Here is a 22,068-nt window from a genome sequence, read left to right as displayed (position 1 = left end):
GACTTCAGAATATCTCCCAAGTTTAGACCCAAGATCAACAAATTGGACCAAACATCATCAAAGAAAAGGAGAAAGGAGACAGGGTAACATTACCCTGCCATCTTGGATCTTCACTAAGGATCTTCTCAATCATTGCTTGACTTGCTAAATTCCCTGGTTGCAGATCTGGAATGCCTTCACCACATCCTAGCTGCCCATTCTGTAAAGTTTCCTGCGCCTGAAGTTCTCTGGAATGGGGAAAGAAAATAACACTGCAAAACTGTATAGCTACAGTAACCCTAGCTGTCCTACAAAACATCTTCTCGTATTCCATCAACAAATTATCATTTAATCTAGATTCTAACAGATCTAAATTGGAATAAACAAGCAAGCAGACAGTCATAAGGAATAACCACATCAGACTAATCAAAGACTAATGTGAAGGAATTCTGGCGTTACGTACACAGCCAACGTTTGTACCAGCAGTGTAGCTCAGTGTGCTGATATGCTGACATTCTGTACATGTTATTCATTACTCATATTCTACATGACACGGTAGAAGTAAAAGAAATAACAGAAGTTACAGAAAGTGTGTTCAGCTCACTGTACCATTTCACAACAGAAGCATACCAGGACAACTGGGAGATCTAACAGCAAATTATAATCACTGGGTAGAGCATCTCTTCTGCAAATATTTGTTACTTTTTTTCAAGTAAGCAATGCAAGCTTGGTGAACAATCAGAATGAGCACTACCTAACTAAAACTTGTTGTATTAGTGCTAAGAAACCTCTATCAAAAACCCAAGATAATTTTATTACATGTGTTTTACAAAATCAAGCTGCAGTTTCAACAATGACAAATCAGTTACATGGATTTAAAAAAAAAAAAGAGAAAAAGAGAAAATACAGCATAACTGTATTAGGCAGACTTTGAAGCAATGTTGACACAAGATGAGGAACCAGTCACCAGAGGTTCTACAATAGTCAGTCTTCATGAGAATCAAAAGCCTCTACTGCTTCATCTAGGCACAGACAGTCCAGGAGCTTATCTGCTCTTCCAAAATACTCCTACTCCAAGAATCTCTGAAGAGGAACTTGATAGTTGACAATGGAAATAGTTATTATATAACTCACATATCATTTCAAGAACTTCCCTGCTCTGTAGTATCTCCCAAGAAAAAGAAACATGACTAACTCAATGACAAGACAGGAACCTTTTAAGCTATCAAAATAAATCTTTTACAGTCAAGGAATGCGCAGAAAGGAAAACAGATATTGTTCCCAAAGAATGCTTTTTCTTAAAGGTGGAGGTGAGAAGAACAAGGCTCTTAGGTGAAATAAAGTTAATACCTACATCAATGATTCTACTATGACTTCTTCACTCTTACAATGAAAACCCCCTAGTACTGGTGGACATACTAGAGCAAAACTATCACTAAACATTGTTTGGACTTCCTTTATGAATGCTAGATATTTGAAATCAGGAGATGCAATGGCACACGACTATTTTTCACAAACAACAAAGCTTAATTTAGGTTCAAGCTGTTAAAATACAGACTCCCATTATGAGCATCTTCAGCTCTGTATGCAGCCAGAAGATGCTTATGGCCCAGTGTAGGCCACAACCAAAACTCATTTGTGCCACTAACATGACTCACCAAGTACCTTCTTTTGACAGTAATTTGCTCAAGTGTTAGAGAGGTAGAAAATAATACTGATATTATATACATGAAAAGAAAAAAACAAGAATGGCAGAAAGCAAAATGCCAAAAATAAGCTCAGAACCCGAAAAATGGCGTAACAGTTATAAACTTATAAATGTAAAAATCACATACAAATTTACAAGGCATACATGACAAAGGATAGAACAACTGGTCTTTCATTAGTGCTAAGAATTACATATATGGATCTTCAAACAGCAAGTTCCAAAATGTTAACGTTTGCATTTCCTAGCATGCTTACACCTGCTATCTTGATGCACAGTAAAATGCATTCTTATGTTCTGTAGCTACAGATGAAATCACGTTTTTCACGCAAAGCACGCTACATTGCCTGGTGTGCAGCTGTAACAGACATGGCTTTTCCTGCTGAACAGGCTGCAGAATTGGAAATACAGACTACCTGATGTCATATACTGGAGGTCTAAGGTCATGCGGCCCATGAGCAAAGGCACAGTGAATCCCATTCTTCACGCAGTGACCCCGGGCATCTGTTTCATGAATGCATGTTCCAGTCTTGTAATATCTGAGATGGTATTTCCTTTCTGTATCTCCTGTTGTTCGATGTAGGTAAGGGCAACTATATCACAGAAAGAGGAAAGTTTAGGCTTTGCTTTATGTTTAAACATTCAACTCTGAATTCTGCTCTCTCTAACTCGTAACAAACAACTTTGCAGGATTCACAAACAAATCTGACATGTCAGCTTAACAATGAAAAGTGTTCATCTACTTCATAGTCTCCACTAAAATTACAAGAGTCCATACTAGGCTAGCTTACAAAGATATTCTTAACAAATACAGCAAACACCCTGTAAGAAAGCAACTCCTGAACTGAGAAATGTCATTGTCCATATTGGTACAAGCTTAAGGCACTTCCTCACTATAAGAGAATTGTTAACTGTTTTTTTCTTTTTGTTTTTTAAATGCTACAGTTACCTACAATAAAGGGGTACTTGAGATACCATGTTTTGTTCTGCCTGATCCTTATAGGCACAGAACCTCTTGAACAGCAAACTGAAACTGCCTGAAAGCAAACTTAAATTGACTTCTCTACAAAAAGCAAGAGAAAAATTCCTGTATCAGCAATAAATCTTTGTAGGTATACTAACCATTTTCAAGACACAACTTGAAACTCTGTGAGGCCTGGTCTGTATTCTAAGTCATTAACATCATGTATGGATTATAATTCTATCAGTTGTAAACAAATGGGGAAAAAAATGCATATGCAGATGTGTCTGTTCTCCCCAAGTTTACTTCAGTGTAATTCATTTCAGTCACTGCTGGGTTTGAAAAAATATTTCTCTCCAAAAATTACTTTCTCCCATCCTAAAGTAAAAAGAAACTACATGAAAAAACTTGGGGTGTGGTACAGAACAACAAATGGAAAACCCCACAGAAATATGTTCTTGTAGACAGAAGGAGAATGACGAAGTACTAAGCAGAGTTTAGCATTCATAAGGACTGACGTTGACCTAAGCTTTGCTATGTTCTAAGAAGACTACTTAGAAAACAGATTAAGCAATTTACTTGCAAAATTTACAATTCTATTTATATACTAAAATCGAAACATTAATTTTTGTCTATCCTGCTAAGATACCTGTAGCTTGAACTGATTTCCAAGAATTGATGCTTCTTATGATTTCTAAGATGCAAGTTTGTTTCTTTTAGAAATTTTAAAACACTCAATCAAGATAAATGGTGTATGGGAACTTCTAAGTTACAGCTGAACTACTGATTGAGCACCTGGAAGAAAAGACCCAGTCAGCCCTGGGAGCACAGGTGGAAGCAATTCAACCTGTGCAATTGGAAGACCTGAAGGCCTCAATTAAGGGCTGACTGCCCACACAGAAGAATCTCTTGCTGGAGATCCCTCCTTTGTGGGGTTTTTCCATCAGCCTACATCTTTAGAGACCGGAGAACATTCCTCTCTTGGTGACATCTTCTCAATGCATTGGTCCTGCTGCTGTTACAAATGGGTTGCAGCCATAGAGTTTACTTACACTTCTTTAAATCCCACCAGAATTAATTAGTGAGAAGACTAAGTACACCAAATTCAGTGCTACACCTCATTCTTCCAGTGTAAGACAAAACACAACCAACAATCAAGATCTGGAAGTAGTTCATTCACACTCCCTGGTTCTGTGTGAAAAGACAGATGGGATGCAATTTTTGTTGGAGCATTTTGGTGACTCAGCTGAACTTCATAAGAAATGCCTCGTGCTCTATGATCAGCACTGTGCAGCCTTCCCATTCTGCTACAATTGCTACTGATACAGAAAAATGAGAAACCCCTTTGGGCTGGCAGAAGTATCAGACAGACTCTAGTCTTGTACTGAACTTGAAACAAATGAAATTGCAATCTGAAATCGTGTTACTACTGCTAGCTGTCCCACCACTAGCAGAATTTGTGCAGGAGTTAAGTGGGAAAACATACTAGCAGATTGTTCATTACAAATCACAACATACGCACACCACACAGGTAAGAATATTGTCTCAGTCTTATGCTTAATGCTCACTCCTCCATATTCATCTGTTTAATTTTGCTGGTTCCTGTTGAAAACAAGAAGTAAATGTCTCCCAGCCCGAAACGTACGGGTTCACAACTCACTGCTCATCTCTGTGTCAGTGGCCCCTCAGTGGATGGCAAGCACTTTTGCTTAGATATCTGGGCTTTTTCCCTAGAGAAATTACCAATCAGAAGATGTCTCATAAAATGTTAAAGCCTCCAATTACATTCAAATGACTGCTTAAAGACAATTAAGGAATTCAGATATTTTGTCAGACAAAACACAGCTCCTTGCATGCACAGTGAGAGGGAGAAATACTCAAGTCACAACTTTTCCCACATAAAGGCAAAACAGATTCCAAAAACAAGCTGATAAAGAAATATGAGCTCTCTCAAGAGTCTTATGTTTTCTTTGGCCTAAGATTTAATATTTATGCCATCTACAACTACACCAAAAGATTGCATGAGCTTTCATCTCACTTCTCAGCTCTTGAAGCATCCCCTTATTTGCTTCTCCCAGTGCAATCTTGCTCAGCTAACATTCTTTTAAAAGACTGCTTTCTTTTTCTTCCTTTAGTACCACTATCATTCAATAATGAAAAGTTAATTTTTGTCCCCAGTCAACAAAATGACATGAGCGTCCATTATCCTCTTGTTGATATTCAAACGAGAAACTGCTCATGTTCATGCTCACACCTGAACAGGTACGTAACTGTTCTCTTTTAAATCATCCCCAAAGACATTTTTTGCTTTTTGTTTTGCTTGGGCACAGTTCTAAATACTGTCATGCTGCCTATTACTTCTTTGTTGTTTACTTTCACTTGCCACCTGTTGTTTAGTTTGTAATTCCTGGGGAAAAATTCCACCTTTTTTTCTTCTGTGACTACAGCCTGGAACACAAAAGATATCTGATCCGTGATGAGAGCTGCTAAACACTGCAATAACCAAATTAACTGTCTTCACATGTTAAAACACGTGAGCAGCATAACTCTCTATTTCCCGTCTGTTTCTCTGTTTTGATTTTTTTTTCCTGTCAGAAGTCTTTCCTTGCTTCCATCATTACAGATGAAGCTAGTTCCTCTATGTTATACGACCACAATATATCCAGCTCCTCTAGACATGCCTGCCTGCCATGCCTGCCTATTTGCTCACTCTTATCTCTGCAAAGCTTCACCCCCTCCCCATGACTCCTGTGGCCTTTATCCAGAAGAGAATGTGTCCATGGAAAAGCAAACCTTAATGGTCAACTCAGACCAGGCTGCCCAGAACCACATCCAGCCTGGCCTTGAATGCCTCCAGAGATGGGGCATCCACAACCTCCTTGGGCAACCTGTTCCAGTGCAGCAACACCTTCTGTGTGAAAAACTTCCTCTTTCCCTCTCTGCAGAGCCATCACAAAACAGTCCTTCTCCTTTACAGTCCATCAGTCCCTACACAACGCAGTTTGCACATACAATTTCAAAACTGTCAGGAGAAAAAACACAACACAGTAGCCAAAAAATGTTCAGGGACAACAGGAACAATACTAGGAGAAAATAAACTTCTTACATTCTGCTTTCAAAAAGGTTACAAAACAATAAGATAGCTCTAACTCCATGACAGCCTAAAGAACACGTGCTTACATAAAAGCATACATACCAAAAACTCACAAATCACTCACAACAAGTTCTCTCAGTCAAACTGCAGGATCCTATCAATCATTTTTTGTAAGAAAAAATTAACAGCTTTCTGTAAAGCCATTAATACTATAAAGTCCTAGGGACTGAAAGAAATCACTTACTCATCTCCATCTGGGCAGATTCCTGTAGTCTCATCATATTTTGTACAATAAACATCGGGACTGTAGTTAAAAGTTCCATCACGCCTTCGTATAGGTCTACGACGACGCTGATTTAGGAAATGCCAATGAAAACAGGTAAATGGTCTGTGCTGGGTACACTTGTGCTGCAAAAATAGAGGGCACTGCTCTGTCCTAAATTCCTTTAGATACCTAAAAAAATTAAACTGTGTTACAAGTTTATCTTATCGGAGGCACATCTTTACAGTACTAACAGGGCATTGGACAATTCAGTGCATTTAGCCCATAAATATTTTACAAATGTACCTGCACACTGTTATAGCTTCTATGTGTAATTAACCATTTAACAGCTGAATGAATACTTCTGAATGAGTGATTTCATTTCTGATGACAGATGTGTTACAAATAAAATACTGGCACATTATTCTACATCATGTAATTGAGCTAAAAATCAAATAAATAAATTTAAAAAAACGCAGCATTCAGAATTTTGCCCTAAGTAACCACTACACAGATCATAAATCCATCAAGTACCTGAATAAGCATTCATATGGCTTGCTGTCACACAACAATAAAGGCTGTTTTAGCTAAAAAGCACTCCTAGCTTAACTGGGCACTTAATCACAATAATCCCCAGAATGTGGGCACTCTATACAGAAAGCTAGAGGACTGAAAGTAGTTTAAGAAGGTTAGCAGGAGCCACGAGAGGGGCTGCAGCAAGCTTATTTTAGGGAGTGTTAGGTTTGCATTGGGACAATCTAAATGTCTCTCTGAAGATTATTTAGGAGTAGAATCATAGAATTGTTTGAGTTGAAAGTGGCCCTTATAGGTCATCTAGTCCAACTCTCCTGCAATGAATACGGACGTCCACAGCTGGATCAGGTTGACAGAATCATAGAATCAAAGCAAGTAGGACAGCCCTTCATGGTCACCTCGAGCACAAAAGCTATTTAGGGAGTCTGAGCCTTTCCATTGCATATCACGATCACACCAGACTGGGCATTACTGTATTATTTGTCAAAGGATGCAAGACAGCACTCCTTCCCATATCAGTTTATATATCCATTGGCCAGCTGAACAAAAGCATTACATCTCTAAGGTTACAGAGTACTTGCATTGGAAGGAGTGCTTGGGGACTTCACAGAACCTCGGATTTCCCAGAGGTCTCAAGAAAGGTACAGCACGTCTACCAGGTACAGGGGTCTGAAGGCATCGGGCAGGGAAAGGGCTGGAGAGAATAAAGGGATCTCTAAGCTCTCAGCCGCTCAGACAGCACGGAGGATGTAACGGCACAGAGCTACAAGGTGCGTCTTTCAGTTCTGCGTTCTTTAAACTGATATGGACTGTGGGAGAAGAACGGGAACAGAACTTTTAGATGTCCAAAGCCGGGCTGCATAGCAGGATCCAGACTGCAAGTGCTGGGAACGGGACACGACGGCACTCGGATCCACGTTAGGCGGCTTCTGCGAGCAGTGCAGGTTCTACACGAGCGGGACGCCAACGCCGCCACACCGGCGTCCCGCGCCTCCACCCGGCCGACACGCAGCCGGGCCTCCTCACCGCGGCGGCCGGAGCCGGGAAAGAAGCGGAGCGAGGCCGCCGCTCAGCCCCGCCGGCGGAGCAGGAGGCCGCGCGTATCAGGCCTGGCGCTCGGCCGGGCCCTCCGCCTCTGAGCCCGGAGCCCTCCCCGCGCAGCGCCGGGCTCCGCGAAGCAGGCCGCCTCTAGAACGCGGTACCTACGTATAATGCGTCGGCTGCTCGGTCTGCGGGGTCCCGCCAGACCCTCCGCCCCGCGACACCGCTTTCGAAACGGACGGCATCGTCCCCAGCGGCCGGCAGGGCGCGTGCGCGGCCCGCCCCGCTCCTCCCCTCAGCGGGCGGCCCCGCCTCGTCCCGCCCTGCGAGCGGTGCGCGCGCAACTGCACGGGCTGCGGCGCGAAGCTCACGGCGGCGACAGCGCGGCTCCTTCAGCCGGCAGCCCGGCGTTTTTCACTTCCCAAACAGCTGAAAAGCTTCGCTTGAAGTCACCTACCGCATCGCACGCGCAAAAACAGGACGCTTTACTGCCTTTGAGAAAGCAGTGCTTGCTAGCCCTATGCTCCGTTACTCGGCGTTACCCCCTGCTGCCCTGTTGTGGGGATGTGTTTGATTTTTAATGAAGAGCTTCAATCGCACAGAAGTTTTGTATCTTTACAGAGGAAAGCCTAAAATAAATAAATAAATAAATAAATATACACCTAACTTGAAAGAGAATTAAGTCACACCAATGTGTTCTTCCTCTCCCAGGCAAGTCTCCAGAGTATCTGCAAATGTAGATAAAAATTAGATACTAAGCTGGCTGTGAAATAAGGAGCTCCCTCCCCTCTCTGACGCAGATCAATCACTTACAGTTTCTGCAAAATTCCCACCTAAGCACTGACCAGTTTAGTTAGGCATGTCAAACACGTTATGCTGCAGAAAACCAGCACTAACTGTGCATTAAGTAAATCCTGCATTGTTTGGTAGAATTACAAAGTAATCTAAACATTAATCCATCATACATTAATACAGGTGTCCTCAATATGATGTGAATGCACTCCATGCACTCCGCACTAGCAGAGTGCCAGCTGAAGGTCACCTTCAGCAACCAAATTACAGACATACAGCTCTGATATTTTAATATGCTGTGCAACCAAGAGAAAAAAAAAAAAACATCCATGGAAAAAACCGAGTTGAACACAACATATCTACAAATACATGCTAGTTTGCAATACATCCTGTCCATCCCTGCCATGCAATGCAGAAAAGGACTATTCATTCTGCTATTGCTGTAAGTTGATAAGTGAAGACAAACAAAAAGCAGCAAGATAAATAAATCCTGTTTGCAAGATAAGGCTGGTGGTAGGACAGAAAAAACATTTTCCAAATCAAGTGCGGGAGCAGCCTTTAAGCAGCTGAACTTTTGGCAGCTCCTTCACCACAGGTGTGCTCATCATCTCTCCTTCTGTATCTGTGAAGGAGCATCGCTTTGTTGTGCCGCGTCTAAAGGGTCCACGATCTGACCAGATAACAGGGCTTCCAGTTGCTCGTCAATCTCCGTTTTTTCCCTAAACGCACACCACAGCAACAGCCCGCTGCACAGCAGGATGAGGGGCAGCACCTTCACCCACGGCCTCTGGTAATCACTCCCCATAGACTGGCTGACGCTCCACACCCGCGGGCTGGCCTTGCTGGAAGAGAAGGGGATGGGTCCCTCGCTCTCTGGATCCGCTTTAGCTGCGCCCTCGGTGCCACGCCGTCCCGCCAGCCACCTACGGGGGCCGGGCAGGAGCAAGACGCACCGCGCCCTGCAAAGACACGCGAGTCAGAGGTGCGGGACTGTCGGCTCCCGGGTCCCAGCGCCCAGCGCCCAGCCGTCCGCCTCACCGCCAGCCGCCCCGCGCCCAGCTCATTCCTCCGCTCTCCTCCCCGCGCCGCCCGGAAGCGGAAGTGCGACCTCAGCGCTGCAAGCGGCGACCATGCACGAGCCGGCCGCAGGGGGGCGCTCGAGCGCTGCTGAGATGCGGCGGCCGGAAGCGGGAGGCGCGCAGGGTGCAGCCAGCTTCCGCAAGAGCTTCCACACGTTGAGGGAGCACAGTCCTCTTTATTCCGTTACAGAGAACTGCCGCGTATGCACACAACTACTCTTCTTAACAATCGAGTGTTCTCTGCGCAGCTCTCCAGCTCCTAAGCAGCAGTCACCTTATCCACAGATCACACCAGCCTCTGAGCAGAGCTGGATGCGTGCTGTGCGTTATTTATTCATTCCTTTCACTGAAGTCTGATAAGAAACCTCTCGGTTTAGCATACAGGTGAAGTAACACGTTCTGAATACTGCCCAATACCTTTTGTACAACACCTCAGAGCAGTGCCCGGGGCTGTTTTGTATTTACACTGCCTCTTAGCACGCTTGATTAAAGAAAATAACAAAGCTGAGAACGGAGATACAATCTGTAAACCTTGGCTCCACAGCAGTCTCAAATTGCTCTCATCAGTGTTTACAGAAACTTGCCGGCTGGTGTCAGTAGATGGCACTGACATTCCGCTGTTCCCTTTGCTTTAGGGCGGAAATTGAGGAAGTCAAGAATATCCACAAGAGTTAAATCATCACAGTGTCACGATACACAGTCAACTTGCTTGACATTCTGTATCAAACTGCTGTTTACTATGCAAGTTCTTTCGCACAGCGTCACTCTAAATCCCTGCATCACCATGCAGACGTTCAGCATTCGTTGACCCGTTAAGCACAGTTGTCTCTGCAGTCGCCCATTTGTGATTTACACGTTCAACACTGGTGTTTTCAGCTGTGACATTCAGTTAAAGACAGAAGTTATTACCACATTTAAACACAAGTATTCTTGTCACAGAATTCATTGAATAATTTTGAAATAAGTCAGCTTGAGTAAGCCACGAGTTCTTTTGATAAGAGTTCTAATCTGCAATAATTAAATGAGCTACCATACAGGCTGGCAGAAATACTGCATGAGTTAAACAGGTAAAACATGTGAATAACACATTTTACAAAGATTTTCCTAGAAGAAGTCTACAAGTTAAAAGAAACTTCCTCAAAACAGGAAGAAGTTAGCTATGTCGCTCAAAAGCTTGTTGGTTTCTTGAGGTGCCAATTCTTAGCATGCAAGCTATACATATATTCAGGGAAATATATGTATATATTCAGACAAACAGCTCGTGTAATAATGAGCATGATGGATTAGAAGGAATGGAGGAAAAAAAAAGTCTGAAATTAATCCAGATAAACTTTGCTACTTCATAGCCAGCATCCAACAGCCATTCTTTCTCAGAACTGTATGAGACACTTATCTAACAGAAATCAAACAGAGGAGGAGAGGTGACTAAGGAAGAATGAAAGCAATTCAAACAGATACAGAAAACATTTCAAGTGCTCCTGAAGAAGCCCTTGTGGCTGATTATTCATAAAGCAAGGTTATATAAAATATTCTTATGAGCTTTAACACAGATTTTCTTTGTCACATGAAGTACTGGGGACAAACTTTAATTATGATAACAGCAGTATTTTTTTTTTTTCTTAAACAAAGCTCAAATGTCATGTAATCAAGAGACTTCCTGGGAGCAAAAGAAGTCTCCTGTGTGCAGGAATCGAGACCTGCATGCATGACGACTTAATTCAAGTAGCCAAAAACAATACATATAATGTATATATATCTAATAGTATACTCATTCTAAATAGAAAATAGTGGGAAAAAATGACAAAAAAAAACTCACCAGAACTTCCTTTGTATGCAATATTGTGCTGACTTAATAAATCCTTAAGGACTTTTATTTCTTCGGAAAGTTTCTTGTATTCCTAAGAAAGGAAAATACAGAAAGGTGCTCTCACTCTCCAAAGATATAAAACAACATGGAGATTATGTTATGAATCATACAGTAAAAAGGTGGCAATTTAATTTCACATTATAAATATTATACTCTCTACCTTATTGCACATATCCACTGTTTCAAACTGCAGACTTGTTTTCGTATTCTGTTTCTCAGCTTCCTTTTCTTCTGTTGCTTTCAGAAGTCCTGCTTCCTCAAAAATCTCTTTCAGTAATTTTTTGTATCCCTACAAAAGATTCTAAGGTTATTGTAAATAAATCTACCTAATACTCATCTCCCTGTACCTTGCCCTAGTTCCCCAAGCTTCACTGTAAAAAAAAATTAAAAAATAAAAAATGACAATTAACTGTTGATATATAAACAATCACAGAGCACAAGAAGTGCTATTTGCCAATGGCAAAATAAATGCATCTGTTCAAAGAGGAAAAACTACAGAAGCCAATCAGACAACAAATAGAGTTCATAAACATTAACAAACCTGCTCAGTTATTAGTTGATCATACAGAGACTGCTCTGCTTCATCCCATTTCCTTTGTAGTGCTTCAGTCAGAGTTGGATAAACTGAAAAATGAAAGGCAAACTGTGTCTTCTATTAGTTAAAGGTTTTTCTGGTAGCACACATGCAGCTTTCAAGAATTGGCTTTAAACTTCAGTTCCAATTCACTGACTTAATGTTTCTGGAGAATGCCACCAACCAAGTTCATCTCATTTCCGACTAGCAGGTCCCACATTTCTTTGTCAGAAGTATTTTTTTTAATGTATATAAATGAACAGATATTGTAGGGTTGATTCCTATGGCTAGTCCAAGAAAACAGCAAATATCAGTCAATGGTTCTCTATTAGCAATGACTATTTAATTGAAAAAGATGTATCTGCTATAATGACTGGTATTTAAATACACTTAGCATTATGTATTACATGTAATTCTCTTTGAAATCAACTTACAAACTTAAAAGACCTAAAAACATGCTCTGAAATTGGTGTAATAAGCCTTCTTATTACACCAATAATCTAGGTTCTTCATGCAGAAATGGCTTCCTAAATCTTACCCAAAAGAGAGTGGGGATGGCACACAAGAGGAGTCTCGAATGTGAGGGAGTAGACACAAGTACTTGGCTCAGATACATAAGCCAATTTATTGCTCTTTCCACAAACAAGATGGACCTAAACATCAGTAGAAACAAAGGTGAATGAAACACCTCCACATAAGCAGGTGACAATTAATTTCCTGTCTTCTAAGGCTAACAGAGGAATTTCTATGCAGACTTGTCTCAAAGCTTCCACTGCCTTCACCAATTGAAAGGAAATCATAGCTAACACATCTTAGAAATTGAGTTACTTTCTCAAACACATGAAAATGCCTTCCTGTAAAGGGAAACGATCCCCATCTACCAATTTCCTCTGGTTTCCCAAGCAGCACAGATCTGGAAGGAATGAGAGTAAACTGGAGGGTAAATAGGACCCTCCGTAGAACCCTCTCCAACAAAAGCAGAATTCATTTAGAAAATCTTAGTTCTGACTATGGTGCTAGATGTCAGGCTCCTCTTTTTACTGTTACAGAGAACAAAAGTCACTATAAAAGTGTTCTTTTAGATCTTTAGACTTTTGGCACCAGTCTGTTCAAAACTAAATGCCAGTGAAAGATCTGAATAACAATATTTGAAGACACACAAGTAACTCCTTCTGTAGTCCTAATGGGAAATAAACATGTATACAAGGCACCTCAATCACAGCAAAAAACATTTTAACCTTGGCTAAGACATTCTGCCTCTTATCTCTACCCACTCTCTCCAATCACAGATACCTCTCTCAAATATTGTGTTGTCAATCATCACTGTAATATCTAAGCACCTTCCACAAGAAATCGAGCCCGTTTCAAACTCTACAGTTTGACAGTAGAGTCAAGACAGTCATCCTTCATGACAGCCATCTACGCCACCAGGAAATATGAGGCTTAAATGAAATGTGAGGATTAATTAACTGTATCCTTGTAATTGTAAAACACACTGAAATGGAAAGCGGAAAAGAAAAACTTTGATGAATAAAATGACCAAGGACTTGCACAAATCGCGTGCTGCACACTGAACAAGTCTCAAAGATCCTTCTAGCTGAATGGTTTTTTGGCACAAAGTCTTTGAAAGTGAAAAGGAACATTTTAAATGCTTGACAAAACAGGAATTTTTACTTTTTTCTTCAAATTGCACTCAGACCACAGTCTGTTTCTCGTTAGTTGGTTTCTCTGGCAGAAGCCATTCTATTGCCACTTATTTTATTCCTTCCTTAATTCTCCCTGCATGCTTTCTGAACCTGGCTTGCGTAGCTTCTTGGCACACCGTTGTTAACTGCCTAATTCTGTTCCTTCCTTTTTGCTGGATGTTCTTAAGCACAACAGACAGCAGTTTGAATCAAAAAGATTTTTTTTAATTTATTTTTCCTGACACAAACTGTAAAGCACTGCATGTCTCCAGCAGTGGTGATGATAACAGAGTTTTACACTCAATCATGGAAAAATAAAAAAGAGAGTTAAGTCTCCAACAAGAGTACCTAAGTAAACTCAGTATGTAATATCAGAATAAAATTCTGACTAATTCCATCCACTCACCAACCTGCCACAGAAATCCATCTTTGTTTTACATTATACCTTAAATCATGAACTCTTCAAGGTTGGGATGTTTCAGCTTGTAGAGTGACAAAATTGTCTGCAGTCAACATGCCTAGATTAGCATAATGTAGGTATTTTGTTATTATACCTTTGTCTGTCTGCTCTTGGTTTCACATGAGTCTCCTTCCCTCATCCACATTCCAACAAACGTGTTGTTGTCAATTTCCCATTCGTGCCAGATTCTAGAAAAACAAAACCTCACTTTATGTTTCTGATAAGGAAAACATGGAAATTCAGGAAGAAATGTAGGAATAGCCTTACATTGTGTTAAAATTAATTGCATATGCCTCATCTGCCTTGCTTCATTATTTCCATTTCTTATAGCCAAGACCTTACAAACCCTGGAATTTGTTACCCAAGCTGCTATGCAGGCCATACCAACACTACTTTGAGAGCAGTTCTGAATCACCTTTCGGTTTGCAAAGTATTTGTGCTTACAAGCCTTGTTTAAGGTCAACAGAATAGTTTGCAGATCAATCCTGCAACAAACACATCATGCTATCTTAGCACTGAGTGCAACTCTGTTTGCCTGTAGGACTTTTAGTGCTGGTGAAACAGCTACAATTGGTCTCTACACTGCTAGTCATAAGCTCAGTGATTTGATGCACACTTTTCATCTCATGCTGGTTTACTGACTGCTGTGCACAGAGGTACATTTTGGCACTCAGAGAAGTTGCTGATGCCCCATCTGAGGAACTGACACAACAAAGAGAAAACTGTTAACATGAAACTTCTGTTAATATAAGCATGAATTACACACTGCTGGATTTCTCACACGAATGTATCAGCCTTTCAACTCAGCACAGGTTATTAATAATCCAGCTAAAAACAGGACATTGTTTTTTATCTAAAAAATAAAAAAAAAAATCGAAGTATTTCAAGATGATTTACTTCTATGCACAGCACCTGCAGTCCTACAGTGTTCTGATAGAAGAAACAATTTTAAAACTGCCTTCTTTTTGAAAATCTATAGAACAGTCTATTAACAACACAGATAAAACATAAGAGGTCTAAAAGCCTCACCCTAAAATCCCACTGTAGGCATTCCATCGAAAAGTCTGCTCATGCTGAGTGACATTATGGAAAGGACAGAACTCGTACTTATATCTTTGGGAGAAAAGGGAAAAAGAATAAATATTTCAGGTGGGAATTAAGAACTGGTTTGTTCCTAATAGAAATATATGATCAAATATCCAAAGTTGTTACTCACGTGGATTCCACAAAACTGAAACACTTGCCAGCAAGCCTAAAGAGATGCACAGGGCCTAAAAACACCACAAAACATCATCAAGGAAGAATAATGCTTTGGGTTAAATTCCAGCAAGTTATTGTGGTGACAAAACTGTACAGAATAGGACAAATTCTTATGCTGTGCATAAAGAAATCTGTGTTTTCCATCTGAATTACCCTAAGTACCCTCTACTGCTATATTGGTTTACTTCACAAGCTTTAACATATTTTACCTTCAACACTCAGTGAAAGATTTTAGCCTCTCCCTACAGCAGAAACAAGAAGCCTGTATACAAAGAAATATCTGGACAGCAGATCCATGAAAGGTAACGCAGACATTACCTAAATAACAAAAACTGAAGCCAGTAAAACTACTGACAGCTGTCTCCATTCTCAGTCATCTGAACTCCTCACCCACAGAGCCCTTTTGCTCAGAACAGTGACCAATATTGAGGTCCCACTGAGATTCTCAAACTGGTCATTCCTCATCACGGTTGGCTCTCACAATCTGATCTGAGTAATGTTCAGCAGCATAAACCTGTCAAACAGCTCAGCAGTAACAACACTCCTGTAGAACTGCTGCCAAAGAGATTCAGTACAGGTAAGTTGTCATTCAAAAAAAAGGCCCAAAGTTCTGAAATACGTGTTTACAGGAGCTATTTCAAAGTCACTTGTTTAAGCTAATTTTGCAAGGAATGATAAAATATTTCTGTGGGAAGCGCAAGAGAATGGACTACAAAAGCAGATAAAGTGCATCTTGGATTCCAACCCTACAACTACCAGGACAGGACTCTGTCTAATTCTTACCTAGGATCTACAAAAGTGTTCCTAGAAGCGAAGATCAGAACACCAGAATCTTGCCCCAGAATGCCCTAAGCACTGGGATATAGGCAAGTTCTCCTTCCCATTTTCATTTTCATGACCTTATGATCTTGCATCTGCTCTACAGTCAACACTGCTTGCACAGTCTTGGCCAGAAGGCTGGCATCTCTACAAAATGTGATCTGCGTCTCAACAAGCAGGATCCTCTCACTCCTTAACAACAAAATTGGATTTTCATGTATCTGAGGAATGCCTTACACTCACATGTCTGTTTCCTGAATGCATGTTCCAGAAGTGTAATTACAGTTACTATTACACTGACTGTCTTGTGAATTAAAAAGTGCCAGTTTTCCATGGCAATGAAATAACTGTGCAAGGGAAGGCTCCGCACCACAGATTACAGTTTCCAAAATTACTCCCAATTTTAGACTACATTTAAGTTCCCATATCCAGAAAAAGAAGTATGTTATTGCATTGCTAACTTTCTTCCTGATCCCTTTGGCATCTTTCAGTTCAGCATTCTCCCTATTATTAATTCCATTTCTAATTCCTTCCCTTCACACGCTGTATATACAGAATATGTGCATTTGATTTGGTTTCATAGAACATCCCACAAGTAAGTAAACCCCATTTGGTGTCACCATACCAAAATCCCTTTGGTGAACTTGAACTTTTAAGGAGGCTTAGGTTTGTGCTTATGGTTAGGAGGCAAATGTTAAAAACATAATCAATTTCCTGTTATTTCCTATTACTTAGTCTTTGTGCTCAGTGTATGTTGACTCACTTTCTCCCACAGAATCTAGAAAATACTAAATTCCTGTTTGTTTTGCTAGTGTTGGATTTATACTGCAGCTTTGAGCCTCTGTGACTTGTTCCAAGACTTGCCTTAGAAATTCTTTAAACCAACAAGTATTAAAAACTCAAATCAGATGGCAGGATGGCTTTTATGTGACAATCTCAAGGATACCGAGCAATTGTTTCAAGCAAAAAAAAGATCTTTATTAATAAAGATCAGAAGTTCTGTGACTGGCTCAAACAATACAGAAAAAAATATAAGGAGAGCACCATGACTGAAGCAGTCTAAACAACAGTGGGTCCTGGAACACCCAGAATTTAAGCTATTCTTCAGAATTTACAAAAAATATTTGGCCCTGTCTATTTCCCATGATGGCCACAAAATGACAAATAAAATTAGTATTTGCCTGCACGTATCTGAAGGAGATTGTACTACAAACAATTGTCAGAAAATGATGAAAGCTGTACAAAAAGGTAATGCTTACACATACCTGATATTGGTGAAGGGGGCATCTTTGGCTGCAGTCGATTAGTTTGAGGCAAGAAGGGGTTATTCAACCTTTAGAAAGAACAAAAGTTAAAGACCGAGTTACGCTCCTAGTTGTTACCACCCCCTCCGCTATCAGAGAATGGCTTAAATTGGAGAAGAACTTAAGATCATCTGGTTCCAACTCCCTGCTGTGGGTTGGCTGCCCCACATCAGATCAGGTTGCCCACAACCCCATCCAGCCTGGCCTTGAGCACTGCCAGGGATGGGGCATCTACAGTTCTCTGGGCAACCAGTGCCAGGGCCTCACCACTCTCTGAATAAGAAGTTGTTCCTTACATCTAACCTAAATCTCTCCTCTTTTAGTTTAAAGCCATTCCTCCGTGTCCTATCACAATCAGACCATGTAAAAAGCTGGTCCCCCTGACCCCCTCCTGTTTGTAAGCTCCATTCAAGTACTGGAAGGCCCCCATTAGGTCTCCCCGCAGCCCTGTCTTCTCCAAGCTAAACAAGCCCAAATCTTTCACCCTGTCATCAGAGGTGCTCCAGCCCACTGATCACCTCTGGACCAACTCCAAAACTCCACATCTTTCCTGTGCTGGAGGCCCCAGGTCTGGACGTGGTACTGCAGGTGGGGCCTCACGAAGGCAAAGCAGAGAAGGACAACCCCACTCCTCTGCCTGCTGCCACTCCTGTTGACGCAAGCCCTACTTTCCTTCCATCAGGATCCTTAATTCCTTCCTCGCGGGCTTGCCTGAGCAGCCCCAGACTTACAGCCACGGGCAGCGGGCCCACAGCAGCACCGCCCCAGCTAGGGCAGTCAGTCTCGCCCTGCTCCAGAGGAACGACCAGGCTGCGGCGCAGGGAGCGGCACAACTCGAGGCCGCCCGGTGCGGACGGGCCGCGGACACGACGAGCACCAGCTACCTACCCGAACGTGTTCGGTTCCTCCACGATCTTCATCTTGCCCGCCGATGCGAGGAGACCTGCCGAGCAGAGAAGAGTTAGCGGACGGGTGGAGGAGGGGAGGGACAAACCAGCAGCGCTCACACGCTCACCCAACGCAGCGCCCACAGACGCCACCAGCAGCAGCCGGGCGGCCGCCATTACCACTTCCGCCGGAAGCGGAAGTGCGCGCCGGGGCCATCGGGGCCGCTCCGCCCGAGCGCGGGGCCATGAAGCGTGGGGCCATGAGGCGCGGCGGTCCGAGGCGCGGCAGGCGCGTGCCGCCGTCCGCCGGTGCCTCAGCCTCGCGGCGCGACCCTCACAGCCTCGACGCCTTCGCTGCGGAAACGGAGGCCGCGCTGAGAGGTGTGGGAAGCGCTCCGCGGAGCCTGACAGAAGCGAGGCGCTCCCCGCTAATGCGTGCCTGCTGTTTTCAGCTTGTTTGGAGGGAGAGCGGGGCGCCGAGGAGTGCGGCCCGGAGGCGAAGATTCCGTGTCCTCTTGCCATGTGGGAGCTCGGACACTGCGATCCTAAGAGATGCACCGGGAGGAAACTGGCCCGAAAAGGGCTGCTCCGAAACCTGCGCCTCAGCCAGAGGTTCCCCGGCGTCGTTCTCAGCCCTCTGGCCGCCGTCTGCGTCTCTCCCGCCGACAGGTAGGCGATGCGGTGCGACGTCTGCGCGCCTCGTGTCAGCTGGGGGAGAGCGTTCTAATCATCGATTGCGGCCGAAACTGTTTGTTGCAGAGTAAACGTTGACCTTCCTGCTGCGCTGTGTTCTATTGATATGTGAACGTGAGCTATTTTATTAAAATTCGGTAAAGATTTTTACACATCTGCGGTTAGGTGAGAAAAGTGTCTGTGGATTCCTAAGGAGAGCTCCAAGTGTGTGCTGCGTGCAGAATGACGGCCTGGAGCTGCTGCATCTCCTCCGGGAGATGCTGCCTGGGCTGTGAGGCCGTGGCAGTACAAGCCGTTAACCACAGCGCTTTGTGGAGAAGCACAGAAGCTTCTTCAGATGTGGCTGCAGAACTTTTACAAAGATGTATTCATTCAGAGAAAAGATTCTTTTTCAGAAGCTGGCAAAGAGCTTAAGTCTGACCTTTGTTGTTAAGCATGAATATGTAACTTCTAACTACGCTTCTGTCATGCTTTTAATCCTTCAGTTTTTCATTTTCAGTTTTTAACTTTTCTTACCACCTACAGTTTCTATAGGAAACCATGTTACTATACCGTACCTCTGTTTTGGATCACTGTAAAACAAACTTCTTGATTGACAAAGGGGGCATTCAGGTTTGTCACAGGTATTACGAGGCAATTGAAATTCTCACAGATGTTTCTCTTTCAGGCACATCATTGCTCAGAATGGAATTGCAGTTATAGATTGCTCGTGGGCTAAATTAGAAGAAACGCCCTTTAAGAAAATGAGAGGAGGTCATCTAAGGCTGCTGCCTTACTTGGTGGCTGCAAATCCTATCAACTACGGCCGGCCGTGCAAGCTGTCTTGTGTGGAAGCTTTTGCTGCAGCTTTTTGCATTGTTGGTAGGCTGCAATGTGTCTGATAGAAAATACGTTACCAGCAGTTCTGACATTTTTAACATAATGACGAGATGGTTTTTGACTGAATAAACTGTAATGCTGACCTGTTTGGTCCTGAATTTAGAATGAAGTTGTATAGTTCTCTTCCAGGTGCTTCTGTCTGGTAGCCATCAGTTATCACTAGGCTGGGGTTCATGTCCAGGACACAGGATCTGATGATCCAAGTTTTCTCAGCATGGCATGTAACCAAAAACCACCAGAGAAAAGATGGTGAATCCTTGTGCACCTCTGTCCTTGTGACAGGTAGCAGCTGGCTGTTGTGTTCTGTTATTGCTCTTCTGGTTAAGAGCAGTAAAAACAAACTGTCCCCTCAAGTTGTTTTCCAAACTCATCACAGAAGCTGCTTGACAATCAAACAGGCATCCTCCAGTGTACTGCTGGCAAACCTTACCTTCTGAAGATATGTGCAACTGCTCTTTCACTGGAGGACCGCAGGATCTACAGCCTGCATCATTAACTGTACGAAATATTTTCATGTCATACTGGAAGACTGCACTTTTCCTCAATTTGATTAGCTGTTCAAGTTAAGGTGAAATATTTTGAAGAAATTGGAATCCCTAAACAATAAAAAAAAAAAAAAGCTGGTGTACACCTCAGTGCTGTAGTGATAGGGAGAGAGGTGCTGAGCTTAGAAACCTGTGAGCTGGCTGATATCTCCTACTGAAGACCAGTGATCCTCTGTTTTCTGTTCAAGGATTTCCAGACCTAGCCACCATTCTTCTAAGGAAATTTAAATGGGGGAAGACATTTATTGAGCTGAACAAAAATCTCTTGGAAAAATATGCAGCTTGTCAGTGCCATGAAGAAGTGCTAGGTGTTGAAAAGGACTTTCTAGCTAGTGTCAAAGAAATAAAAGAAGAAGAAATAGGTAAGGAAGAATTCCCAACCACCACTCACCCTCTAACTAGTCTCCTTTTTTTCTTTAATCTCATGAAATATGATGAATGTAGAATAATTTAATAAGACAGTAACAATGAATTGTAAGTTGTTGGCTTCTGACCTCTTGTAACCAAATGAGTCATGAGTTAAGCTTTTCAGAAAGCTGAACCAGGTTTCATATGCCTTGCCTGCCAGTAATGTTCTCAAAAATAAATGAAGTCAGACCATCTAAATGTATCTCTTCCTTTTCCAGATCCATTTGATGTTGACTCAGGAAAGGAATTTTGTAACCCCAATAGGCCAATCAATTCTTCAAGGTAATGAAACTTAATTTTTTTTTCTTATTAGAAGTTTGTTGTGCTTTTATAATCCTGAAAAATATTTCCAGAATAACACAAAGTAATGAAGAATCAGAGGAGGACAGTGTGAGCACTTCAGATGATACCAGTGAGAGCAGCAGTGAGAACAGTCCAGAAGATGATGATCCTGGCAAGTTTTTTCAGGAACAGCCAATGATAGATCAACTACCTGAGAAGGGAAAAGAAAACCACACCAAAACCACGTCAACAGCCTGAAGGAGTTCTAGGCTGCCTTGTGCAAATAAACTTTCTTGTTAACAATGTAGCCCTTCCACCTGTAACTGTGGGGTGCTCAGCAAGTGTCTTGTTCATGAGACCTCCCATCTTAGGCTGCAGGTAGGTTTGTAGGTCTATTGATGCATGTACAGGTTTTTAAGATAGGCCTTCCATAAAGAATTATTTAAAGGTCCAAAGCTTCATTATGTAAATAAAAAACATTGTAGTTGATGTTTCTGGTGATTTATATAGGGATTATTTTCACTTGTACACTGCAGCAAACAATTCCTGAGTATATTTTACCTGGAAAACACGACTCTGTTATTGCCTACAACATACAGAGCCTCTGACTTGTGGAGGCTTGACCCTGCCCCATACATTTCAGCTCCACCCAGTTTAGGGTAAACGAAATGCCTCAGCTTAAAAAAAAACAAGAATTCTTTTAAAATCTCACTGTTTTCTCAGTGTTAGACCCGATTTGCTCAGGTACAGGCAGTCCAAAGCAATAGACACTGTTTTAACATTTCATGTTCATGATTTTACCACAAAATCTCAGCTGGTTCAACAGCATATCTGCCTGTATTTGCATTATTGAAGTGTTCCTCCACAAAGTCACAAACATACATCATCCCTTCAAGATTTGAGAAAGACTTCCCCATATGGTTGCCTTTTTCATAGCAAGAGAGGAGCTGTTACTGAC

At 42.2% G+C, this 22,068-nt stretch overlaps 4 protein-coding genes across 10 annotated transcripts in view; 1 reads left to right on the top strand and 3 right to left on the bottom strand.

Moving 5' to 3' along the window:
• The window catches only part of UNKL (unk like zinc finger), a 32,037-nt gene extending 24,206 nt beyond the window's left edge, over positions 1-7,831 (bottom strand). For 3 of the 6 annotated variants that reach the window (XM_042864195.1, XM_042864197.1, XM_042864198.1), the window contains exons 1-4: positions 7,742-7,831; positions 5,984-6,193; positions 2,101-2,277; positions 94-227 (exon numbers count right to left, since the gene is read on the bottom strand). In XM_042864195.1, coding sequence (XP_042720129.1) covers positions 94-227; positions 2,101-2,277; positions 5,984-6,193; positions 7,742-7,821 — 601 coding nt within the window. In that variant the 5' untranslated portion in view covers positions 7,822-7,831. Of the gene's footprint in view, positions 1-93; positions 228-2,100; positions 2,278-5,983; positions 6,194-7,116; positions 7,502-7,741 lie in introns of those variants that run through there. The other 3 variants (XM_042864201.1, XM_042864196.1, XM_042864200.1) reach the window with 3 other exon arrangements.
• Positions 7,832-8,132: 301 nt separating this feature from the next.
• CUNH16orf91 (chromosome unknown C16orf91 homolog) lies at positions 8,133-9,445 on the bottom strand. Its single transcript, XM_042864543.1, has 2 exons — positions 9,407-9,445; positions 8,133-9,327 (listed from the first exon to the last, which is right to left on the bottom strand). The coding sequence occupies exons 1-2, from the start codon at positions 9,430-9,432 to the stop codon at positions 8,973-8,975; spliced, it is 381 nt and encodes a 126-aa protein (XP_042720477.1). The 5' UTR covers positions 9,433-9,445; the 3' UTR covers positions 8,133-8,972.
• Positions 9,446-9,603: 158 nt separating this feature from the next.
• GNPTG (N-acetylglucosamine-1-phosphate transferase subunit gamma) lies at positions 9,604-18,487 on the bottom strand. 2 transcript variants are annotated; one of them, XM_042864691.1, is made up of 11 exons: positions 18,432-18,487; positions 18,305-18,359; positions 17,378-17,445; positions 15,250-15,304; positions 15,063-15,146; positions 14,128-14,221; positions 12,427-12,541; positions 11,856-11,938; positions 11,475-11,603; positions 11,264-11,345; positions 9,604-10,323 (listed from the first exon to the last, which is right to left on the bottom strand). In XM_042864691.1, exons 1-11 carry the CDS (start codon positions 18,478-18,480, stop codon positions 10,214-10,216), a joined length of 924 nt encoding a protein of 307 aa, XP_042720625.1. In that variant the 5' UTR covers positions 18,481-18,487; the 3' UTR covers positions 9,604-10,213. The 2 variants fall into 2 exon arrangements, with proteins under 2 accessions (XP_042720625.1, XP_042720626.1); XM_042864692.1 differs by lacking the exon at positions 11,475-11,603.
• A 61-nt stretch (positions 18,488-18,548) lies between these two features.
• TSR3 (TSR3 ribosome maturation factor) lies at positions 18,549-21,599 on the top strand. Its single transcript, XM_042864076.1, has 6 exons — positions 18,549-18,684; positions 18,756-18,972; positions 19,664-19,857; positions 20,609-20,782; positions 21,047-21,110; positions 21,182-21,599. Exons 1-6 carry the CDS (start codon positions 18,549-18,551, stop codon positions 21,366-21,368), a joined length of 972 nt encoding a protein of 323 aa, XP_042720010.1. The 3' UTR covers positions 21,369-21,599.
• Positions 21,600-22,068: the final 469 nt, after the last annotated feature.

Source organism: Lagopus leucura, unplaced genomic scaffold (assembly GCF_019238085.1).
Source record: "Lagopus leucura isolate 7727_CA_CO unplaced genomic scaffold, USGS_WTPT01 Super-Scaffold_760, whole genome shotgun sequence".
Classification (NCBI taxonomy): Eukaryota; Metazoa; Chordata; class Aves; order Galliformes; family Phasianidae; genus Lagopus; species Lagopus leucura.
The sequence above is the reverse complement of the archived record's forward strand: the minus strand, read 5'-3'. Positions and strand labels throughout refer to the sequence as shown.

What these genes read in the sequence shown, in the direction of transcription:
- CUNH16orf91 (XM_042864543.1), bottom strand. Translation starts at nt 9,432, where the DNA reads ATGAGCTGGGCGCGGGGCGGCTGGCG. An exon ending in TGGGCGCGGGGCGGCTGGCG is followed by an intron (nt 9,328 to 9,406) that starts GTGAGGCGGACG and finishes GTGTCTTTGCAG; the next exon opens with GGCGCGGTGCGTCTTGCTCC.
- GNPTG (XM_042864691.1), bottom strand. Translation starts at nt 18,480, where the DNA reads ATGGCGGCCGCCCGGCTGCTGCTGGTGGCGTCTGTGGGCGCTGCGTTG. An exon ending in TTCAGTTTTGTGGAATCCAC is followed by an intron (nt 15,147 to 15,249) that starts GTGAGTAACAAC and finishes TTTCTCCCAAAG; the next exon opens with ATATAAGTACGAGTTCTGTC. An exon ending in CCATCCCCACTCTCTTTTGG is followed by an intron (nt 11,939 to 12,426) that starts GTAAGATTTAGG and finishes TTCATTTTTCAG; the next exon opens with TTTATCCAACTCTGACTGAA.
- TSR3 (XM_042864076.1), top strand. Translation starts at nt 18,549, where the DNA reads ATGAAGCGTGGGGCCATGAGGCGCGGCGGTCCGAGGCGCGGCAGGCGC. An exon ending in TGCGTCTCTCCCGCCGACAG is followed by an intron (nt 18,973 to 19,663) that starts GTAGGCGATGCG and finishes TTTCTCTTTCAG; the next exon opens with GCACATCATTGCTCAGAATG. An exon ending in AATAAAAGAAGAAGAAATAG is followed by an intron (nt 20,783 to 21,046) that starts GTAAGGAAGAAT and finishes TTCCTTTTCCAG; the next exon opens with ATCCATTTGATGTTGACTCA.